Source organism: Ipomoea triloba, chromosome 14 (genome assembly GCF_003576645.1).
Source record: "Ipomoea triloba cultivar NCNSP0323 chromosome 14, ASM357664v1".
In the NCBI taxonomy this organism is placed as follows: domain Eukaryota; kingdom Viridiplantae; phylum Streptophyta; class Magnoliopsida; order Solanales; family Convolvulaceae; genus Ipomoea; species Ipomoea triloba.
This window is the reverse complement of record NC_044929.1, coordinates 20,317,438-20,338,786: the sequence shown is the minus strand read 5'-3', so window position 1 is coordinate 20,338,786 and position 21,349 is coordinate 20,317,438. Positions and strand designations below refer to the sequence as shown.

General features: G+C 34.0%; 3 protein-coding genes across 4 annotated transcripts; all 3 read left to right on the top strand.

The window, feature by feature from the left end:
• The first annotated feature begins 2,031 nt into the window (after window positions 1-2,031).
• On the top strand, window positions 2,032-4,424 carry LOC116003780 (expansin-A4-like). Its single transcript, XM_031243705.1, has 2 exons — window positions 2,032-2,585; window positions 3,885-4,424. Exons 1-2 carry the CDS (start codon window positions 2,110-2,112, stop codon window positions 4,192-4,194), a joined length of 786 nt encoding a protein of 261 aa, XP_031099565.1. The 5' UTR covers window positions 2,032-2,109; the 3' UTR covers window positions 4,195-4,424.
• A 6,491-nt stretch (window positions 4,425-10,915) lies between these two features.
• LOC116003534 (flowering-promoting factor 1-like) lies at window positions 10,916-11,444 on the top strand. Its single transcript, XM_031243427.1, has one exon. The coding sequence runs from the start codon at window positions 10,927-10,929 to the stop codon at window positions 11,341-11,343; it is 417 nt and encodes a 138-aa protein (XP_031099287.1). The 5' UTR covers window positions 10,916-10,926; the 3' UTR covers window positions 11,344-11,444.
• Window positions 11,445-17,408: 5,964 nt separating this feature from the next.
• LOC116005114 (serine/threonine-protein kinase PCRK1) lies at window positions 17,409-21,164 on the top strand. 2 transcript variants are annotated; one of them, XM_031245357.1, is made up of 4 exons: window positions 17,409-18,152; window positions 19,435-19,695; window positions 20,082-20,204; window positions 20,321-21,164. In XM_031245357.1, exons 1-4 carry the CDS (start codon window positions 17,754-17,756, stop codon window positions 20,891-20,893), a joined length of 1,356 nt encoding a protein of 451 aa, XP_031101217.1. In that variant the 5' UTR covers window positions 17,409-17,753; the 3' UTR covers window positions 20,894-21,164. The 2 variants fall into 2 exon arrangements, with proteins under 2 accessions (XP_031101217.1, XP_031101218.1); XM_031245358.1 differs by having other exon boundaries at window positions 18,026-18,152; window positions 19,428-19,695.
• Window positions 21,165-21,349: the final 185 nt, after the last annotated feature.

Here is a 21,349-nt window from a genome sequence, read left to right as displayed (position 1 = left end):
AGTGGGTAGTGGATTATAGGGTCGAGCCTATCATACAAGTGTTATGAGTTATATTCTTGCCAACACATTTAAGGGCAAGAGTTTGAATTTTAGTGAATTAACACAAGTTAAATTAGATTCTTGTCAACACTTTCTCAGTTGAGTATGTCGTGCAGAGTTTTCTTAGTGTCGTTACCTCTCTTGTATATATAATTTGTGGGCTATTATATGAAAGTGAGATTTACTCATATATACTTTCCAGTCGTGGTTGTGAATTTTCTTTTTCACCCAAAAAAAAAAAAAAAAAAGTGTGAATTGTGATAGATGGGGGAGGATAGCAAACAATCCATCCAGGTGGAGTCAAAAGTGACCAAAGGATTTATAGGGATGTGACGTGAGTGATGCACCCCAAAATAGACAAAGTGTAGGCTGTAGGGAGATATACTTAGAGATATTGGAAGTTAGAACACCACATGGTAGGAATATATGTTAGACAATGAAATAATTGATATGTGGGAAGCTTCTTCATTTTTTTATTTTTTATTTTTTGATAAATGATATATGGGAAGCTAATAAGCAAAAGTTTAATATTACAACTAGTGATTTTGAATGAGATCTTTCTTTCTTTACTTAAAATTCTTTTTAAGTATTTATATATTTGAGGTGATAAATTCATAATGGCTTAGAAAGATCCCTGGAGTGTATGACATCATGATTCTTTTTTAGAATAATATTTTATACTTTTATGTTAGATGTGAATTTGAAAGGTAATATTAGTTGTTAATGTTATACGAGTATAAAGAAATAAATTGCACATTAACGATAGTTACAGATTTTGACATATGATAAGTTTTTTATCACAAAAGACATGTGAGAAGTCGAGAATACAAATTTTCTAAGTTTGATACAAAATCAGGATGAGCGGAAAGAGTTTTTTTGCATGGATTCTCAATCTCTACTCCTTCACTTTTACTTCCTGACATGAAAATCATGGACAAGTTATCTTTATTTCGTGGGTCACAAGAAAAGCGTAGGGTTTAAGGAAATAAAAGTTGGGAGAAGAATTAAAAAGTCTGAATAGTTTCTTAAAAAAAAGAAAAAAAAGTCCGAATAGTATTTCTCGAGAGGGAAAGAGGCAATGCGGGCCCACATACAGTTAAAGCTCACCGTTATTTTGATAGTGATTGGGCTTTTGAGGATTTTATAATGGGCCCTATTTGATTCCAATACCATCCTTCCATTCTGTGTCTTCTAATTCTAGCTGGCCCACATTTCTGTTTTTAGTTTTTTAATCCTTTAAGAAAAAACTAATATATTTTTTTGATTTACTCCGTATTTTATTTTTTGTAGTACCTGCTAGAAAAATTGAGGTAAAATTTAAGAAATTTATAATTATTTTTTAATAAAGAAAATCACACATTTTTTTGTCTCTTAATTATTATCTGTTATGTAATTTAGGTCATCACCATCAATTTGCAAAGATTGTTTCAAAAGTTATCAATTTTTGTGCGCTCCTCAATGTTTGAACTTCAGTTTATTTAGATTTTGCTTGATTTTTTTGTTTAGTATTTAGTATTCTTATTGGGAAAAGTGGTCAAATAAGTCACTAAGTTGACTAAATAGTGCAATTAAGTTCCTTAGATAAAAAATAAAAAAATAAAAAAAATCAAATAGACCACTGACCTTTTACACATTGTGTAATTGAATCATTGAACAAAAAAAATGCTTAGTTAAACGATTAAAAACTCAAAAATTATGCAAATAACATTTTTTTACAGGTTACTTCCAAGTTTTCCTTGAATATGATGTCATAATTTCTAATTTTATATATATATATATATATATATATATATATATATATATATATATATATATATATATATATATATATATATATAATTTTTAAAAAGTATTTATATATTTTTGAAGAGCTTTAGTTACACTATATTTTATTTAACTAGTTTTTATACATACAAGAATAGATGAATATGCTCGCTCATATCGCATTCATGCATGCAAGTGAACCGCAAAATTACATCCTCTGCCCCTGCGCACCTCCTCCATAAGAACTAACTCCCCCGCTTCCTCCGATCCACACCATCCTCATCTCTCTCCCCGGAAAATCAAGAAATGGGTGTTTTTAGCGCGTTGTGCATTCTGATAATAATCTCCGTCGTTTCGTCACTCACAATCACCGGCGAGGCCAGAGTCCCGGGCGTTTACAGCGGCGGTCCGTGGCAGAGCGCTCACGCCACCTTCTACGGCGGCAGCGACGCCTCCGGGACCATGGGCGGCGCGTGTGGCTACGGCAACCTGTACAGCCAGGGCTACGGGGTAAACACCGCCGCATTAAGCACCGCGCTTTTCAACGACGGGTTGAGCTGCGGGGCCTGCTTTGAAATCAAATGTGCTAACGACAAGTCTTGCTTTTCCGGCAGCCCTTCCATCTTTATCACCGCCACTAACTTCTGCCCGCCCAATTACGCTTTGCCCAACGACAACGGCGGCTGGTGTAACCCTCCTCGCCCCCACTTCGACCTCTCCATGCCCATGTTTCTCACCATCGCCCAATATCGTGCCGGAATCGTCCCCGTAGTTCACCGCCGGTAACATTATTATATATATTCTAATTTAAACAATTTTGCTTTTATTATATATGTATATGTATTATAACATGTGTCTTTTGTTTGTATAGTGTACTATCAATTTTTGTCTAATATGCCCATTGCATATCTCAAAATTTTCATATAATTCATTAGTCTTGTTTTATTTGTCAGATTTATTATTCCGTATTAAATCTAAGTCTTTTTCTGTAATATTTAAAAGAGTTAATGTTATATAGAGTCCTCCGAGTATAATGATTTTGTTACGTTTAATCATCAACTTTTAAATCAACCATTCATGATCCTTCAACTTTCAAATTGTTATGTCTAAGTTAACCATTCATGGTCTTTCAACTTTCAAAATTTTACTAGCCGCAGTTCTCCTGAAATGACCATGAGTAGTTAAAATTTGATAGTTGAAGGACTATGAGTGATTAACTTGGACTGGTAACAATTTGAAAGTCAAGAGGCAATGGGTGGTCAATTTAAAAATTTAATTAGAATTAAATGTGACAAAACTAGTATACTCGAACCTCAAATTATATTAAATCTTTTTAAAAATATTTCATAACAAATGTGTTATCCCATTATATAAGGAATATATTTGACCGAAAATTAAGGAAACGCAGAGAATTTTTGCCTAAAACAGGTGGGGCATAGGATAGGTATGAATATGTGCTCAACGGACATTCACAAAATCTGGTGGTGTGTGTTAGTAAATAGTAATTGCGTCAATACTGGTCAAAATTTGAAACCAAAGGCTAATTTGATTCTTATTCTTACAAATTGTTGTATCTTAGTATGTTTCATTTAGTATAAATTATTTTGTATTTCATAAAACACATAGGGTGTGGTTGGGGAGGGACTTTTACCCCCGAGTTTTAAACTTTTAATATCATGTTATTCCATTATTGGTATCAAATTCTTTAGTAATTACAAAGCTCATTATCCTTTTACTCCTAAACTTTTGAATAATGAGATCAAAAATAAGAGAGAGAAAATGAAAAAATAAATAAATAAAAAGGTCATCGTCCATGCATTAAATATGAAATTTTAATTTATATACTCATGTATGTATGTGTATATATCTTTATTATATATTTTTATATATTTATTTTTTTATTAATTTTTTTTTTGTTTTGATTCCAATTCCTATTTACTACTAAACAAAGTGATTCATTATATTTAAACTCATTACCATTACTAAGTATTTGATTTGATTCCTATTACCCTTCCGATTCCAATGTTTGAACCAAACATACCCATACTGATATGACAAAAATTTTGTGATATACTGTGCAGAGTGGCATGCAAAAAGAGCGGAGGAATAAGATTCACAATTAACGGCCACCGCTTCTTCAACTTGGTGTTAATCAGCAATGTTGGTGGTGCTGGGGATATAATAAAGGTGAGCGTGAAGGGCTCCAACACTGGTTGGATAGGGATGAGTCGCAATTGGGGTCAAAATTGGGAAACAAGTGCAACTTTAGTCGGTCAATCACTCTCATTTAAGGTCAAAGGTAGTGATAGACGGACCTCTACCTCATGGAACATGGTACCAGCCAACTGGCAGTTCGGCCAAACTTATGTTGGAAGGAATTTTCACGTTTAAAAGTAAATTTTATGTGGTATCTAAAATAAAACTTATGGGGTTATCATATTGAGGCTAATTTGTGAAGTATATTGACTTTGTAGTAATGTATGTAAGTAATTAAAGAGCTGAAGTGACTATAAAAATATAGTCCGCAGCAGTTATTGTGAAAATTAGTTATATGTGTATTTTCATTGACATGTTTCACCATATATCAGTGCTATATATCATTTCAAATTTTTTTTTATAAATTTGAATATTTTTTTGTATTTAATAGGGCTTTTAGTATAGTTTTTAAATATATAAATTTAGTATACTAATTTTAAACTTAATATTATTAAAAATTAGATTAAAAATAATTTTAGTCAAATATCATTAAAATACATTATTTAAACACATAAAGTACATTACTCTAACTCATAAAATACATTATTTTACCCTAGAAATTTCATTATACATTATTCTAACACATAAAGTACATAATTCTATCTCATAAAATACATTATCTTACCTCAGAAATTTCATTATTTTAACACATAAAGTACATTATTTTAACCTAAAATATTCATTATTCTAACACACGCGCATAGCAAGAAAACTTTTTTTTTAAACATCAAAATAGCGTCGTTTTAGACCGTTGTCCATCTAGCCATGTGGACAACAATCCAAACAATAATTTGCTATCAAGGTCTACCATATAACATGCCTTTTTGTATTAGATATGGTTCAATGATGAACATGGGCTTTTGTAGAATATGCTAGAGATGGTGGTTTTGGGCTTAAATAGATTTTAGGCATTTAGCCCTTTTTACTGTCCCATTTCTCAAACCCAGAGTAAACCCAGAGTATCGCTAACGGCAAATTATTGCATGGACCATGGTCCATACAACTGTATGGACCAAAAATAAAAAGTGTATTACTTTTTGTACTGTAGGTGTATTATTTTTGTATTGTAGGTACATTATTTGATAGTATATATCAAATAATGTACCTTCAATACAAAAATAATGTACCCTAAAATAATGTACCTACAATACAAAAATAATGTACTTTTTATTTTTGGTCCACACAGCTGTGTGGACTATGGTCCATGCAATAATGATTGATCACTAACAGTATTTGTAGAATTGTAGTATAACTTCTTCTTCTTCTTCTTTTTCTTTTTGTTTTTTTTTTTCAAAAAAAAAAAATCAATTGTAGGGGATGACCCCATAAAAGACTAATTATGTAGTTACTACTTTCACCCTCTGTCTAGTATAAATGGTGTTTGGGGAATCGAAAAATATATTTTGTTTTAATTAAAAGTTTAAATTAAAATAAAATGCCTCTAAGTTTGGTTTCATATACTATTAACCAAAGTGGTTTAAGACTTGTTACTGTCAAATGTGAAGTTTTTTTCCCCGGCTCAATGTTGGGATCATAAGTGTAAAAATGGGAGGGTTCAAGTGAAAACACTAGCCTCTTCTTATAAAAAAGTGTGAACGTATCTATACCCTCCATCTTGAGAAATCATAAGTTAGGATTTTACAATTACTAAAATTTTAAGTTTACAATAACTATAAAATAAACCTCACTCTTAAAATTTTTTAAAATTTATAAAATTGACATTCTATATTTTTTTTTACTAAAATCTTCAACCATTGATGAACCATGATGGATCGATGATTGAGATTAGTCATCACTTTTTACTAGAGGACCTTGTTTTTATTTGATTCTGTGCATGATTTGGTTCAAGCCGAACCATGAGCATCCCTACTCACTATAATACAAATGATACTTGAGAACATAATATCAAAATGATCTAATAATCATGAGATTAAAAGATAAAATAATTCAAACAACAATATATAACCTATTGATATACCAACAAAACTTTTTAATTACATGAACCACAATGAATACACACTACATTACGACAATTCATTATAATATAAGTTTTAACTCTAAACTTACACCAGACTAAAAACTGCTAAAGAAAGTAAATTGTATAATTTGCCTCGACAAACTTACATGCCCTACTTGTACACTACAACTCATTACAATATACTCATAAATAAAGGAGAGACCACATTGTATTCAAAAAAAAAAAAAAAAAAAAAAGAGAGACCACATACATTTATTATCATTAAATGACTAATATTTCGACATTATATACTCCCAAATAGAGGAGTCCACATACATTTATTATCATTAAATAAGGACAAATATTTTCACATTATATACACCCAAATAAAGGAGACCACTTACATTTATTATCATTAAATATGGACTAATATTTCTACATGAAGTTCATCAGAACCTTTAACTTTTGCGAGCCAAGGTCCTGGCTTCAAGCCTTCAATTCAAGGCACTTGTCACTCAATATGTCTAAATGCAGTTTGACTTGATGAATTGAGTTCCAATTCCAATGTCCCTATATATGACTTGTCTAGTGCTTCAACTAAAACGTCATGGAGCATCCCTAATAAATATGAATTTTGAAGAGTTTTTTAGGGATGATTAGGAGAGAGAACATGGGAGAGAGAAGGGGAAGACGAAGAAAGAAAGAATTTGTAATGCAATAACGCGCCTGATTGAGCGCTCCTGGTGCATCTCACGCACACCATGGAGACTCTCTGTTTTCTGGTGGAGCCTACAATTCCTGCAAAAAATCAAGATTCTCCTGTAAGGTTCTTGAACAATATCTCCCCTCCGATCCCTCTCCCTTCCACAAAGACATGCCTCCTCAAAAACCACTATTGTGGTTGCCCGTAGTGTTTAAACTTTTGTTTTTAAATTTATTCACATTTCACACTTCTTTATATAATAATAAAAATTAACTTTAAGTAAGATGGACTTTATTTAGATTATCATATTTTTATGTAGTGAGCTGAGTATAAATTTTTACGTAAATTATGACAAATTAACTTTAAATATGTGTAGTACTATCAAAAAAATTATTATTATTTTATTCAACCACAACTTATTGGGGTTCTGGGATGTTAGAATCAAACACTTATTTGTTAACTAGAAAGTGCATGTATTATTTAAATAAATTGACAAGACTAGCAACTGTACTCACCCTAATATCAAACTTAACCTATCATGTGCTAGCTCTAGCTAACTAAAACAATTCCTTTTTTTGGAATTAGGATTTTGGGAAGAAAATATCTTTGATGAACTCACTAGAGAGAAAGGAACTGGTCGGGAGAGTTGTAGGGCCTTAATATATAAAAGCTTTTTGAACATTAAATTAAACAAGAAGTAGTAACGTTGGAGCATGACTATACTAATTAATTTCATTCCTTTTTTGTCAATGTGTTTACAATGCGTCCGAAATATTCAATACTCTAACCATTATAATCAGATCCTTTGGAGGGAAGCCCTAAAGAGAAGATTTTTAACCCATCGAGATATTGATTCAGCGTAATAATCACCTAATTACCAATTTAACTGAGATTAGACAAGAAGATCAGACAATACATTTATTTCTTTCTTTTGAGACATAATGAATTTGAAATAGTATAAAAACAAATTTTCTTACCGTGTAAGAGGAGAGTGGTAACCCAAAGTCTCATCATGCATAAACTATATATGTACACATATGTATATAAGTTTTAAATGGTTAAAAAAAAAATTAAACTTCTAAAAATGAGAAGTATTGTACAGTAAATTGTAGTGCAGTAGTGCATATGGCCGGGGCCTCTATAGGCTAACCCTCTAACGAGTAACGACGATAAACTATAAATACAGCACTCCTTGTATGGCAGCTGTTTGTTTCCTTGGAAAACTAGCTTAGTCCCGAATCTAAGTGCTATTGTTGTCAACTGTCCACTATTTGTCTCTTTTTAAGGTGCCAAAAACACCCATATGACAATATAATTTGTTAAATGTGTTCGACAAATTATGTGAGAACTTGTACCTATATAATAATATGTAAACTCTGAAACTGCATTATACATAACTATAAAATGTATCATATGATATGTAAAAGTGCAGCCTAAAAAGTAATTATAAAAATACACATCATACAACTTAAAATGTGCATTTTAAAACTTTTATAGTTTTTGAATAAATTTGAACTTGTGTGCACTTGTGACTCGGATACCTGATGTTTGTTCGATAAAAAATTGATTTTGCTAATTTTTTTTTTTTAAATTCTACTAGAATAACAACAGACCTCGTTGGTGGTCTACTGTCTTACCGAGGTTTGTTGGTCTGACCTATGCTTTGCCGAAATGGGGGAGATCTTTCTGTTGACCAAGACCTTCCTGGTTAAGACTTATAGACTCTACCTGTGTGTAACCTCTTCCACTTTGTGTTATGCTGAAATTAACTAAGAGTGATAAATAATTCTCATCATCATTTCAGGAGTTATAATATTTAATTTCAATATGGTGCTATTAGTGGTGGTTGTGGTGATATTGGTGGTAGTGGTGGTGGTGATAGTAGTGGTGGTGGCGTGGTTGTGTTGGTGTTTGTGGTGGTGGTATCGATGGCAGTAGTGGTGGTGGTTGTAGTGGCAGTGGGGTAGTGGTGTTGGTGTTGGTGGTGGTGTAATAGTGGTGTTGGTGGTAGTAGTGGTACGATGGTGATGGTGGTAGTGGTGGTGGTGGTGGTGATGATCGTGGTGGAGGTAATAATAATAATAATAATAATAATAATAATAATAATAATGTGGAAACTAACTTAAAAAATAAGAGATGGAAGAGAAATAGAAAATAAAGAATTCGAAAAATGTCTTCCAACTAAAAAGTTAAACCACAGTTTCAGCCAAATTATATTTTTTTGTGGGTCACACTTGTGTGAGACCGTCTCACGGATCCTTATTCGTGAGACGGGTCGGGTCGGGTCAAAACACCGTGCAAATGTCATACTTATATGTGCAAATCTCATACTTATATGCTCAAATATAACACTAATCAAAATACAATTTTTGATACTTATAAGAGAAAAAGTAATACATTTTTCATAATAAGTAATATTGACAAGTGCCTCTCACTTATAAGGGCAAATATAATACTTTTGAGGAAAAATGTAATACTTTTAAATCGAAATGTAAAAGTATTGTATTTTCCCTTAAAAGTATTACATTTACCCTAATAAGTAACAAAAATTTTATTCCTCATTAGTATTACATTTGAACATATAAGTATGACATTTGTGCATATAAGTGTTACATTTGCATCGTGACCCGACCCGTCTCATGGTGAGACGGTCTCACACAAGTTTTTGCTTTTTTTTTTTTGTTGATTAGAATGAATAATATTTTCATTTGAATTCATTTTTTTTGAATATCAAAACACTGAAAAATTCAAAAAAAAAAAAAAAGATTTCCGTTTCCAAATGGACCCTTAAAAAAAGGTTGTTAAGTATCATGCGCATTGGTTTAGTTACGAAATTAACCAATTTTTGAGTTCGAATATTTTTTGAAAAATTCCTTCAACTATTTCAAATGAATGCTGATTTTGAATAAGAATCAAGAACGAAGAAGGAAAGAAGATAGAATAGGAAGAAAAGAGGGATTAGAGAAAGAAAAGTAGCTTGTAACTCAATAATATCTTGATCTGTAGATTTCTGAAATGGTCGATCATAGGTTTAAACATCAGTGGAGGCATTTACTCTTTGTACTTCATTGTATAAGTTGAGAAAATAGGTATAAACGAATACTACATCGTAATAGAGTCAATATTATTCAAAAAAATAGTTAAAACACCATAGAAAGAAAGGATATGACACGGAAGAATATAACATCATTATTTTATGATGATTTTTGTGCTGGTACAACATGAGTATTTATATTTTATAATAAACTATTAATACACATAATAACTAAATGAACTATTAAAGTTATATTAAAATAAGGCAATAATCTAATCTTTTCTTAATTATGTCTTTCTTTCTTCTCTATAATCACCTATTATCATGTCTTGTCCCTAAAATCTTGTAAAAGAGATAAATTACAAAATATATTTAACTTTTTTTTTCTTTATAATTTAAGTTTCTCAACTTGGTTGGACTATATCTTGAATCATGCATGAATCAATTGCGGACCTATGAAGAGGAAATTCAAGTCAATTTAACTTCGAGACTCGTACACTTTTGTGCACAGAAAATCAGCATATTCTACTCAATCTATCATTAAAAGTAAGTTTTAAGTGAAACTTCTTATTTTAAAAGTAAGTCTTTATTAATTGCACTAATGTGGTAAGACAAAATATATTGAATAGTAACTTTGATGCTATTCACGGATACCAACAAAAGAACTAACTCAAATAGAAATTAAACTTACACGTACTGATACCAACGACAAAGGATCCAACTCGGATAAGAACTGAAACTGTGAATACTGCTGAAATTCACCTCAGTCTATAATTTGCACTAGTAATGAGCTATGCATCAACTGGCTCGCTGCCCTGGATGACATTAGCTAGGTAGCTGGGTGGCTCAATTCCCATCAACATATAATATATTATATATATGCATATGGGGACTCATCCTATGGTAGCTAGGCCCCATGTTCATACATAAAAACGTTTGTATTCCAAAGAACGCTGAGGAAAGTGATTTGGCTTGTTTTCCAAAAGCCTACTCCAAGATATCTCAGCATTCACATGATGTCCTTGCTCCTATCCATGCATACCCTTCACATGATGATACTATCTCATTCTGAGCCGAAAAACCCGCAATCACTATCTGAAAATGTGCACAACATATCGACTAAATGTTAATATATATCTCATTATTTTCATAGGTAGTTGAAGATAGATAATAATGTCGGGTGTGTGGATCTTCGACAAGAACGGGGTCGTACGTTTGATCACTAACCCGACCCGGGAATCCTTCGAGCGGAGGGATTATGGGTCGTCGTGTTCCGGCGGGGGCACGGCCACCGCGCCCGGCGCTCGGCCGCGGGTTCTTGTTTTTCTTCCGGCGAACCAAGTCATCAAATCCTACGTGGAGCTGGAGCGGAGGCTGGTTGAGCTCGGTTGGCGGCGCTATCACGACGGAACCGCGGCGGAGCTCCTTCAGTTCCACCGCTCCGAAGACTCCGCCCACCTCATCTCCCTCCCTAAAAGCTTCTCCGATTTCAAGACGCTCCACATGTACGATATCGTCGTCAAGAACCGCTCCTTCTTCCAAGTACGTGATCTTTCTGATCTTCAAACCATCGATATCCCCAATTCGTAACCTAACAGGATTACACCTCAATCTCGAGAGTCTGTTATCATTATCATTGTTGCTAGCTTTAAGATTGTTGAGGTTTTTTCATTTTTATGGGTTTGAGGTGTTGTTTGGGGCAAGAATGTTTTATCGTACTAGAAAGGATAATTAAGTGGGATCGGAGTTGTCGTGGTTAGGTGATGTTCTCTAATTGTGTCGTGTTGATGAATGAATGAAATGAATTTATTGTCCTTGCTTCTTCTAATATTATTAAATTAGTGCTACATTTTATATTCTAATATTGCATTGCATGCATTTGCATTCGACTTTTTTTTTTTTTTTCCTAAAATTGAAAAATCAACTCCATTTTAGATGTTGGTATGCTCTTTAATACTTTATTCTAATTTTATTCTTTTCCCGTCAAATTACAATTCATTTTCTCCCAAATTCTTTCCTTTCAACCAAACGTGCTCCGTAAAACCAACTAGGAAATCCCATATCATCCTAGATATTCCATCTTTATCTCAATATTCTCAGCTACTAAGAGGTTCACTATATGGCCACATGGAAGAGCCTCAGCTCCCCATTGAGCCCATGCAAGTACTCACTAGCTAGGTGCTTAGGATGCTTTTTCTACTTTTTTTAATTAGTCAACCATGCACCTCGGGAGCACAACTTAAGATACTTTTATTTTTATTTTTTACTTCATATAGTACCCTATATTTCTATCCCAGTGAATATAATTCAAATTTAGCTAGAATTACGTCTACATGGTCTACTCGAGAAAGATCAACCCTACTACTATGAGGATAATCTATATTCAGCCAGAATCACACCTATTCTTACTCGAGAAAGATGAATTGGTGTGTTAATTAGTTGTCTGAACTGGATGGGTTGGGTGTTTTTGGTCGCGGAAGATCGAGATGACAGAGAAAGGGGCCATATATGGCAGTGAGTTGACACGTCGAGCTGATGAGGCTGTTACGTTACTGCTGGGTGTGTGAAGTGTGAAGCCACAAAGTGACAGGTTTTTATTAGCTCTTCTGGCCTGCCATAATATTTCCTAAATTCTACTACATGGATTCTCAGTTTATATTCTTTCACTTTTATTTTCTGAGGTAAGTTATCTTCATTTTGTAATTTTCAATGAAAGTGTCAATATTAAATTTTTGTATGAGAAAATAAAAATAGAAATTAGAACTTAAGTGTCTGAGTAATATTTTCCTTCGGAGACATCCTAGGCAGACATGACAATGCATTTGCAGAGTGGCCGGTCAATGCGCTTGACTTATTTACCTATACAATACATTAAACAAAGATGACCGCCGGTACTCTATCTCATCTAATAAAATAATAAGATCGACTGAGATTTGGTCTGTTATTCTTGTCGTCTGGAATCTCCCTGCTTCACTCGTGATCGACTTACACTACTCTTATCAACAATACAGAGTAAGTAGATCAGACCATAATTCTCTTATTAAAAAGTCACAAATTTAGTTATTTTCTTAACATCTCTTCTGTTGAACCTGTCACACATGGTAGTGTAGTTTGCCTCTACAGTATAATTTGTGTGTTATAGTTTTCCGAGCTTCTCAGGATCAAATTTGTAATCTTAGTCAATGAACCATTTCAATAATTAACTCTTTGGTTTAATAAGAGATGAAATAGGGCATGTGATGTGAAATTCCAGCAATACCCTCGAATTAAATAGATTTCTGGCGTTGGCCGAACGGAAGACCAAAGTGATTAAGATTTTCAATGTTGAGAACTGCAAAAAAAAAAAAAAAAAAAATAAATAGTCAATGACCAAATTGATAAAATTTCGTTATAGTCCAGGGACCATTTCGGTAATTAACTCTCATTAAAAAAAAAAAAAAACCAAAAAAAAAAGGTTAGAAAAACTTTCTCGAATAGGATAGATTGAAACTCGATTGAATTAATTTATTTTGCGACAAAATTTTTGTGAGAGTGTATAATTCAAAAGATGTTTTTAGATCATGTAACATTTTTTAGTAGAGTAGTCTAAGCAGGCCGGTGTTGCGGGCCCGCCAAAATACGACCCTAAAATAGGCCGCTCCCTTCCCTGCCTTAGGCCCACGGGCCTCGGCAGGGCTGCCAAATTTAAAAAGTTTTAAATTTAAATAAAATTAATATGAAAAAGTTAATAAGTGTATACTAAACTAATTTGAATAGTTTAAACATATATTAATGCATTTGTAATTTGTTCAATACAATAATAATTAATAGAGTATGTAATAACAAATAAGTTCTAATAAATAATCAAATACATAATACGTGAATCTATAATTTATATAATGTACTACTTACTAATACATTTTTTAAATATTAATAAATAAATTAATGTATATTTATATATATAATTATATAAAATGGTGTATGTGTGTGTGTGTGTGTGTGTGTGTGTGCGTGTGTGTGTATATATATAGACACACTAATCATACTAGGCGGGTCCTCATTGGTCTGCCAAGCCCGCCATTTTGGCGGGACATGCTAAAAATTCTGTCAAAATACGGGTCCTAAAATTCAAAGTTCGCCATGCGTTTTTGAAGGGGCGTGACGAACTAGCCCGGATGTTAAACCTGTTTTGATGACTCTATATTTTAGAATATCATATGACCGGAGAATGAATGTGGAAGGAATGTAATTATCATTGATGTTACCAAAATTGAAATAAGGAGGTGTTTGGTACGAATGATATTTTGAAGTAATAATGAAATGTCCTCGGAAATCCCATATAAGATAGAATATGAGGGGAATATGATTCTCATACATGTTACCAAAAATAAATTAAAAACAACGTTTGAAAATTCACATTCTTTGCAATATAATAAACTCACATGTCGTTTGATCAAACAAGGGAAATGTGGTATTATAATATTTCCATTTCTAAGATTATGTGAAATAACTCGAATCAAACACCTCTCAAAAACAAAGATAGTGCGATCTCTATAGTGACATCTCATTCCTATGAGTTAACTCAATGGGTAGCTCAAGTGACAAGTGAGCTCTATTTGTGGGGAAAAATTTCGGAGAACACAGGTTCGATTTTCATAAGTGACGATTCTCCCTGGACCAGCTCTTGTGCCTCTCTGAGTGAACCCGGATAGAGAAAGACTCAAAAATCTTATTCATGTGAGTTAAATAAGAGAATATGATATTACAATATTCACATTTATTATGTTGCGTCAAGGCTTAACCAAGCACTCTCTAATAGTAATCTTATACCCTTTTATAATTTATTAAAAAATAAAAAGAACCAAGCACTCTCTAATAGTAATCTTATACCCTTTTATAATTTATTAAAAAATAAAAAGAATACATTAAACATTAGATACACTCAGTATGATTTATTAGCAGAAAACCATATGCTGTTTGACATAAGCAATTATATGCTCAAATAACATTTTTATTTCTATCATATATACTATACGATAAGCTAAGGCTGAGATAAGATTTATTTCAAGGGCTAGGGTTATAGCCACAAGAAGGGTGGCCGAGTGGTTGACCAGTCATGACTCTTATATTAGAAGGTTATGAATGTAATTATTGTCAATATTTTTTTCATCAAGCTTATTACATACGGTCTTCTTAGTATAATTTATCCTTCATGCATGGTATGCAATTAAGCTATTACACATGTATAAGTGAAATTTATCATGTGTACATTATCAGATAGTGATTGCAGGCATTCCTTGTCATAAAAAAAAAAAGTCTGCATAATTTTTTTAGTATTATTGACTCAGTTACAATATAGTATCAGATACATACATACTTTCTCATCCTATTGTAACACAAAAAGTACAGTCAATGCTCCCAGTGGGGTTCAAACCTATGACCTCCATTTGGAAGAGTTACAATTATGTCGATTGACGACAACGTCTTTAGCTCTAAAAATATTTTTAAAAAAATAAAAATTAATCTAAAAATATAAAGTTCAAGTGTTAAAAATAAAGATTTTATTTGACTTTTGGTCCCTCAAAACATTTTCATTTTTTGTTTCACTTTGATCTATTTCACTTTTAATTATCGACATTTTTTAAATTGTTTTATTTTTAGTTCAGAACATTACAAAATACACTTAGTAAGGTAAAAATTTCACAATACAAAAGATATTTTGTATATTTAAGACTAAAAGTGAAATATTTTTTAAATTTAAAAATAAAATTAAAAATAAAAACATCATTATAATCATAGATTAAAATAAAATAAATTCCAAACATTTGAATATGGGCCGATTTGTTAGGCTGAATCCAAACAAGGCCTATTTACACTGCTAAATACCTATACGGCCCTAAGTAAACTTTTTCTAACCATCAATATTCAATATCCATTTTACATCACACAACGGGTTCAACCATACCTTAGGCTAGATAGTTTCCAAAGTTAAAGATTCAAGTAGTAGGGTTTATAATAATGTATGAACACTTTTAAAGATAAGCGTAAAAATTGATTTCGAAATTTTTTATATGAAGTCTCATCTTTATACTAGTAGACTATTATATTAAGTTAAGATCAAATCTCTACTTAACTTTTATAGTGCAATGAAGGCTTCATTTTGAGTGTCTATAATTGATGTTTTCCTTGAGAGACCAAGGGAGCTGGGAAGATTTCTAGTGACAACAAAGTGGTGTTCGAAAAGTAGTACTTAAGTTGGGGTCAAACCTCTACTCTTGAACTAACTTTTGTAGTTAGTTAAAATATCAATTTGGGCATCTATTATTAGTTCCTGGCATCAATTTTGGACATTTTTTTACCCTACAAAGGAAGCAAACAAATTAAACTCAGTTATTTAGAGAAACTACAAACGCATAAGTATTGAGTCGGTAATCTAAGGCTTGCTTAAACTAGTTTATCCTTTGGGATACTTTGTCATCTAAGGCTTTGGAGGCGGGTATCACCCAATATACACTTTTATAGTTATAAATTATAATGTAAAACAAAGTTGTGTTAATTACACTTCTTTGTGATTGAATTGGTGGTTGAATGCTTCATTTCTAAGTATAATATCATGAAACACAATTACCACCGTGCCTATGAAAATCATTTTCCCTAACCCTCACAAAATATTTTCAATCATTTTATTCCTTTTCATGTACATCACCTAATAAATAATACCAAAAGAAAAACAAAACAAAACAAACTACGTCAAATCATGCTCACATATTAAAATTAAACATTACTATTATGTTACTATTAATTTCAAAATTAAATATATATACCACATCATCATGCACATGCCTATTCAATATAACATAGTGTAATGACAAATGTATCTTGCTTTTATTATTTGTAACAATATTTTATAAATGGTGGGGGAATTTTAAAGCAAATTTGATGGGTATATTCCGGATAAATAAAAAAATTCAAGTGGAATATTATGGAGTGATATTTAAATTTGAAAGATTTTTTTCTTTTCCTATCATACTATTTTTTTTTTAGATCCATTTTTTTTTCATGATACATGCTTTCATTTGTGTAACAATACAACATGCAACTACTATTCGATGGTGTGTATTAGGTAAACCCTCCACTATATGTAATAGACTCAACCAAAAGGACATTGGTAAGCATAATACCTACTTTCATTCTTCCTAAAAGGTTGAATCTTCAGCTCCAAGGGTTCTCGGCTTGACAAAGCACCTAGGATGATGTAAATTATAGTAACTTAGCTTAACAAAATGACTAGATATTTACTTATTGTGTACAAGGAGTCCCCTCACAGAGCATTTAGGATGATGTAAATCATAATAACTTAGTTATCCCTACAGTGTTACTAGTGTGACTTGATCTCTCATCTTTCTTTTCAAACTTCACTCTATGACTAATCGAGTTGTCCTAGGAAGCACAATACCTACTTTCATTATGAGAGGGGCCAGGAGGAGAGTGAGAGATAGATGGAGGGCAATTATGTCATTTTTGTAATTTAATTCAAAGGGCAAATATGTCATTTTGGTAATTTAATTCAAATCTCGGTCAAATGAAGCAATCCGGGCAGTGGGTGAAAGGACACTTTTATCCTCTCCATCTTTCTATTTTACGAATCCAACAAAAAAATTTCTGCTCACAGGCTCCACTTCGCACATCTCTCGTGACTCAAATCTCTTTCTCTCTCTCTCTCTCCCTCTCTCTCTCTCTTCTGCAACACGACAATGTGCAGAACCTGCTCCTTTAGCTCTATTACATATGCTACGACTCCAACCTATACATACATGTTCAGTTGTTGAGTCTGTATCTATCTATCCATCTATCTATATAGATAGACAGACAGCAAGTTAAACAAAGCACTCTATAGTCTATACTCTATACTATATATACTATCATACCTTTCCGACATTCAGACATTCAACGTTTGTACAACACTTGAGAGTTGAGAGGTTCCATGTTTTCTTGAAGATTGAGGAGGAGAATAAGAGAGGATGAAATGCTTTCACTTCACGAATGGGGAGAGGAAGGAGGAAGACGACGAAGACGGCGTCGTTTCAAGCTCCCGCTCTTCCAAGGTCTCGTGGGCCCGCTCCCTCAGTGTGGCTTCCAGCAGCGTTGAGTCGACTCGGCGCTCTGAGTTTGACTCGGACTCGAGGGATTTCACTGACTCGCTCTGCTTCTACCAGCTCCTGGCTCAGCGTCGGGGCAACGATCTGCGGGTTTTCACCTTCGCGGAGCTCAAATCCGCTACGCGAGGGTTCAGCCGCGCTCTGGTGATCGGAGAGGGCGGGTTTGGCTGCGTTTATAGAGGCGTTGTTAGCGTACCCGGCCCGGATTTGAATTCGAATGTAGATGTGGCGGTTAAACAGCTCAATCGCAATGGTTTCCAGGCATGCCTTTTCACTCTATTCATAATTTTTGCTTCAAATATTCAAACTTTCTGTTGCTTCTGCAAGATTATTGGAACATATCAAAGAATTTACTGTAATTTGTTGTTATACAAAACAGTATAAAACTTCATGTGATGAGCTAATTTTATAACCATAAAGTTATAAATTTGACTTCTAACAAAGCGATCTATTGGCCTTCTAGGTTAGGATCATAGGGTAGTCGCCGAGGTTTCCTCCGTCGTCACTCAAAAAAAAAAAATTTATATTCTCGTGGGAGCAGCCTATTTGTCAAGTCAACTATGGACAATTTAGGCGTATTTACCTACTTGTGCCCTTTGTTTAGTGAAAAAGACTTTAAACTCGGACAACCTCAATCAAGTTGATCAGCTAGCTTTATAATCATGAGTTTATAAGCTCGACTTCTAGTAGAAGCGATTTATTAGCCTTCTAGGTTAGGATCACATGCCAGAGTTTATTCATCGCTCAGGCAGTGGCTGCGGTTTCCCTCCCTCGTCAGTCAAAAAAAAAGAAAGAAAGACTTCTATTCCCTGTGGAAGCGACCTATTTGCCGAGATGATCAGCTTGGTCAATTTAGGTTGGTTTACCTTCTTGTGTCTTTTGCTAGTTCCGGTCACAATGCGGGATTTACCAATGGATTCTCTTGGACAGTGGCTTCTAGTTTTACTCGTCATTTAGAAGAAAAAAAAAAGATTATTTTCTTAATAAAAAGGAAAAAAATTTACTTTCTCTTGTATGGATTGCAGTTTAATAGTGGAATTTTATCACAGAAGTGATACAAAGGAATGTCAACTTGTTTGGCATCATTCAACCTTTGATCAAATGTTGCCTCTACAGTCCACAGCCATTTGTGTTCTTCCATGACTTCCACAATTCCTTTGCGTGACACAAATGTTAAGACTTTTTCTCCAACTTTCAATGTCACCAAGTACAAGTTTTTCCAAACATGTTATCTCGGACTAAAATTTATAGAAACAAATATGGTTCATCGCTGTCACTGGCCACCACAATTGACTTAAAGGGAAGATTCCTCTGCAGAAGAGAGGACTTGGTCTGCTTGTTTGATTTTTTCTCTGTGTTGTTCAGATCTTTCTTTCACAACTCACTTGTTTGTGGATTTTACACTAGTTTTCACTTTGATTCTCTCTACTTACAGTTGCTATCAAGAAAAAAGAAAAAAGAAAAAAGAAAAACTTGAAAATGTGCAGTGATTGAGAAGCTAAGCGGTGTTTGGTGTGTTGTAATTATTTGTTTTAGTATTCAGGGGCACAAGGAGTGGATTAATGAAGTCAACTTTTTGGGGGTAGTTAAGCACCCAAATCTCGTGAAATTGATTGGGTATTGTGCAGAAGACGATGAGAGGGGGATCCAACGACTTCTAGTCTACGAGCTCATGCATAATAAAAGCCTAGAGGACCATCTGTTTTCTAGATTGCCTAATGTTCTGTCATGGAGTTTGAGATTAAGGATTGCTCAAGATGCAGCTCGTGGATTGGCTTATCTGCACGAAGAAATGGATTTTCAGGTGATTCAGAATCGTCTTATATCAAAGTTTTTTTTTTCCAGCAATTATACACTTTTGGACTCTTGTAGTGCACAACCACACGTAATATTATGACTTCTGGATGGACAAAATCACAATGTATTGTGTTTGACAATTCTGAATCGCTAAGTTGTTTATACTACGTGGCAACTTTTAGATGTTTATGAGCAGAAAACGATACTAGGTTAGGTGCTGAGTACCTGAATTTTGGATATGAACATATATGAAATTTGAAGTGTTTTGTATTTGAAAGCTATATCCTGTTGAAACTTTGCTAAGAAGATTAGTGCTAGTCAGCACTAACAACTCTGATTTCCCTGATTTTGAATCTTCTCGTTTTATATTGTTTTGTTTTGTTTTTGGTTCAGTTGATATTTCGAGATTTTAAATCATCCAACATTCTTCTGGATGAAGACTTCAACGCAAAACTCTCAGACTTCGGGTTGGCTAGACAGGGACCGGCTCAAGGACTCGGTCATGTCTCGACAGCAGTAAGTTGTTTTTCTACTCTTTGACACTCGTGAACTTCTTGTTAGGCGATTTGCTAGATGGTAGTACAGGTAGGGGGCGTTTTTAATGTGCTTTCCTCGGAATTTGTTTGGTTTAGGTTGTCGGAACTGTTGGTTATGCTGCTCCTGAATATGTTCACACTGGCAGACTCACTGCTAAGAGTGATGTTTGGAGCTTCGGGGTGGTTCTGTACGAGCTTATCACAGGTAGGCGGGTGCTGGAGCGAAATCTGCCCCGAGGTGAGCAGAAGCTGTTGGAGTGGGTGAGACCGTACGTGTCAGATTCAAAGAAATTCCACGTTATTCTCGACCCTCGACTGGAGGGACAGAACTGCACCAAGTCTGCACTCAGACTCGCATCGCTAGCTAACAAATGCTTGATGAAGCAGCCAAAATCTCGCCCCAAAATGAGCGAGGTCGTGGAGAGGCTCAGCAGCATCATCACTGAGACAACCGGAGATGAAGCTGTGCCCGATACTGTCAAAGCAGAGGGAGAAGCTGCTAAAGATGCAGAAGAAGAAGATGAATGCGAAGAAGCTGAACCCGAGGTACAGGAAAACAATAACCAAAAGAAGGGCTTTGATTTCAGAGAAATCATCAACTTGAGGAACAAATCCATTGGCAAGCTGGATTGGCGAAATTGGACACCCGGTTTGGTGAGAACTCGGTGATACACCGCCCTGTCTCCTCTCCGGGTAGCCAATCTTTCTTCTTCTTCTTTCACTGTCATGTTCAGTGCCACTATAACATAAGTAGGGCTGTGTGACATTAGGCTGTTTCTTGCAATCCATTCACCCATTGTCATTTTGTGTAAGGGGTGAAACAGCATAGCCTCTTTGTGTGTCAAAGCTTTTAGAGAAAACATACGAGGCAACCTTATTATCTTGAAACAAAGGATGTCTGCAAGTTGTGAGACACCTAATGGAAATACCTTTTAGACAAGGATTGTCATTTCTTCCTTTCATTTTCCTAGAATGTGCTTCAAGCAAATTGGGCCGAGGCCCGTTCGGGCTATAACGGACCTCTTTCAAGGCCCAAGTTAGCAGACTTTTGACATACGAGTTCATTTTTAATATATTACTTAAAAGAAAACCTTCAGTATACAAAAATAATGATAATAATTGAAT

Coding starts and splice junctions, on each gene's coding strand:
- LOC116003780 (XM_031243705.1), top strand. CDS start 2,110: ATGGGTGTTTTTAGCGCGTTGTGCATTCTGATAATAATCTCCGTCGTT. Junction 2,586..3,884: donor GTCCCCGTAGTTCACCGCCG/GTAACATTATTA, acceptor TATACTGTGCAG/AGTGGCATGCAAAAAGAGCG.
- LOC116003534 (XM_031243427.1), top strand. CDS start 10,927: ATGTCGGGTGTGTGGATCTTCGACAAGAACGGGGTCGTACGTTTGATC.
- LOC116005114 (XM_031245357.1), top strand. CDS start 17,754: ATGAAATGCTTTCACTTCACGAATGGGGAGAGGAAGGAGGAAGACGAC. Junction 18,153..19,434: donor TCAATCGCAATGGTTTCCAG/GCATGCCTTTTC, acceptor TTTAGTATTCAG/GGGCACAAGGAGTGGATTAA. Junction 19,696..20,081: donor ACGAAGAAATGGATTTTCAG/GTGATTCAGAAT, acceptor TTTTTGGTTCAG/TTGATATTTCGAGATTTTAA.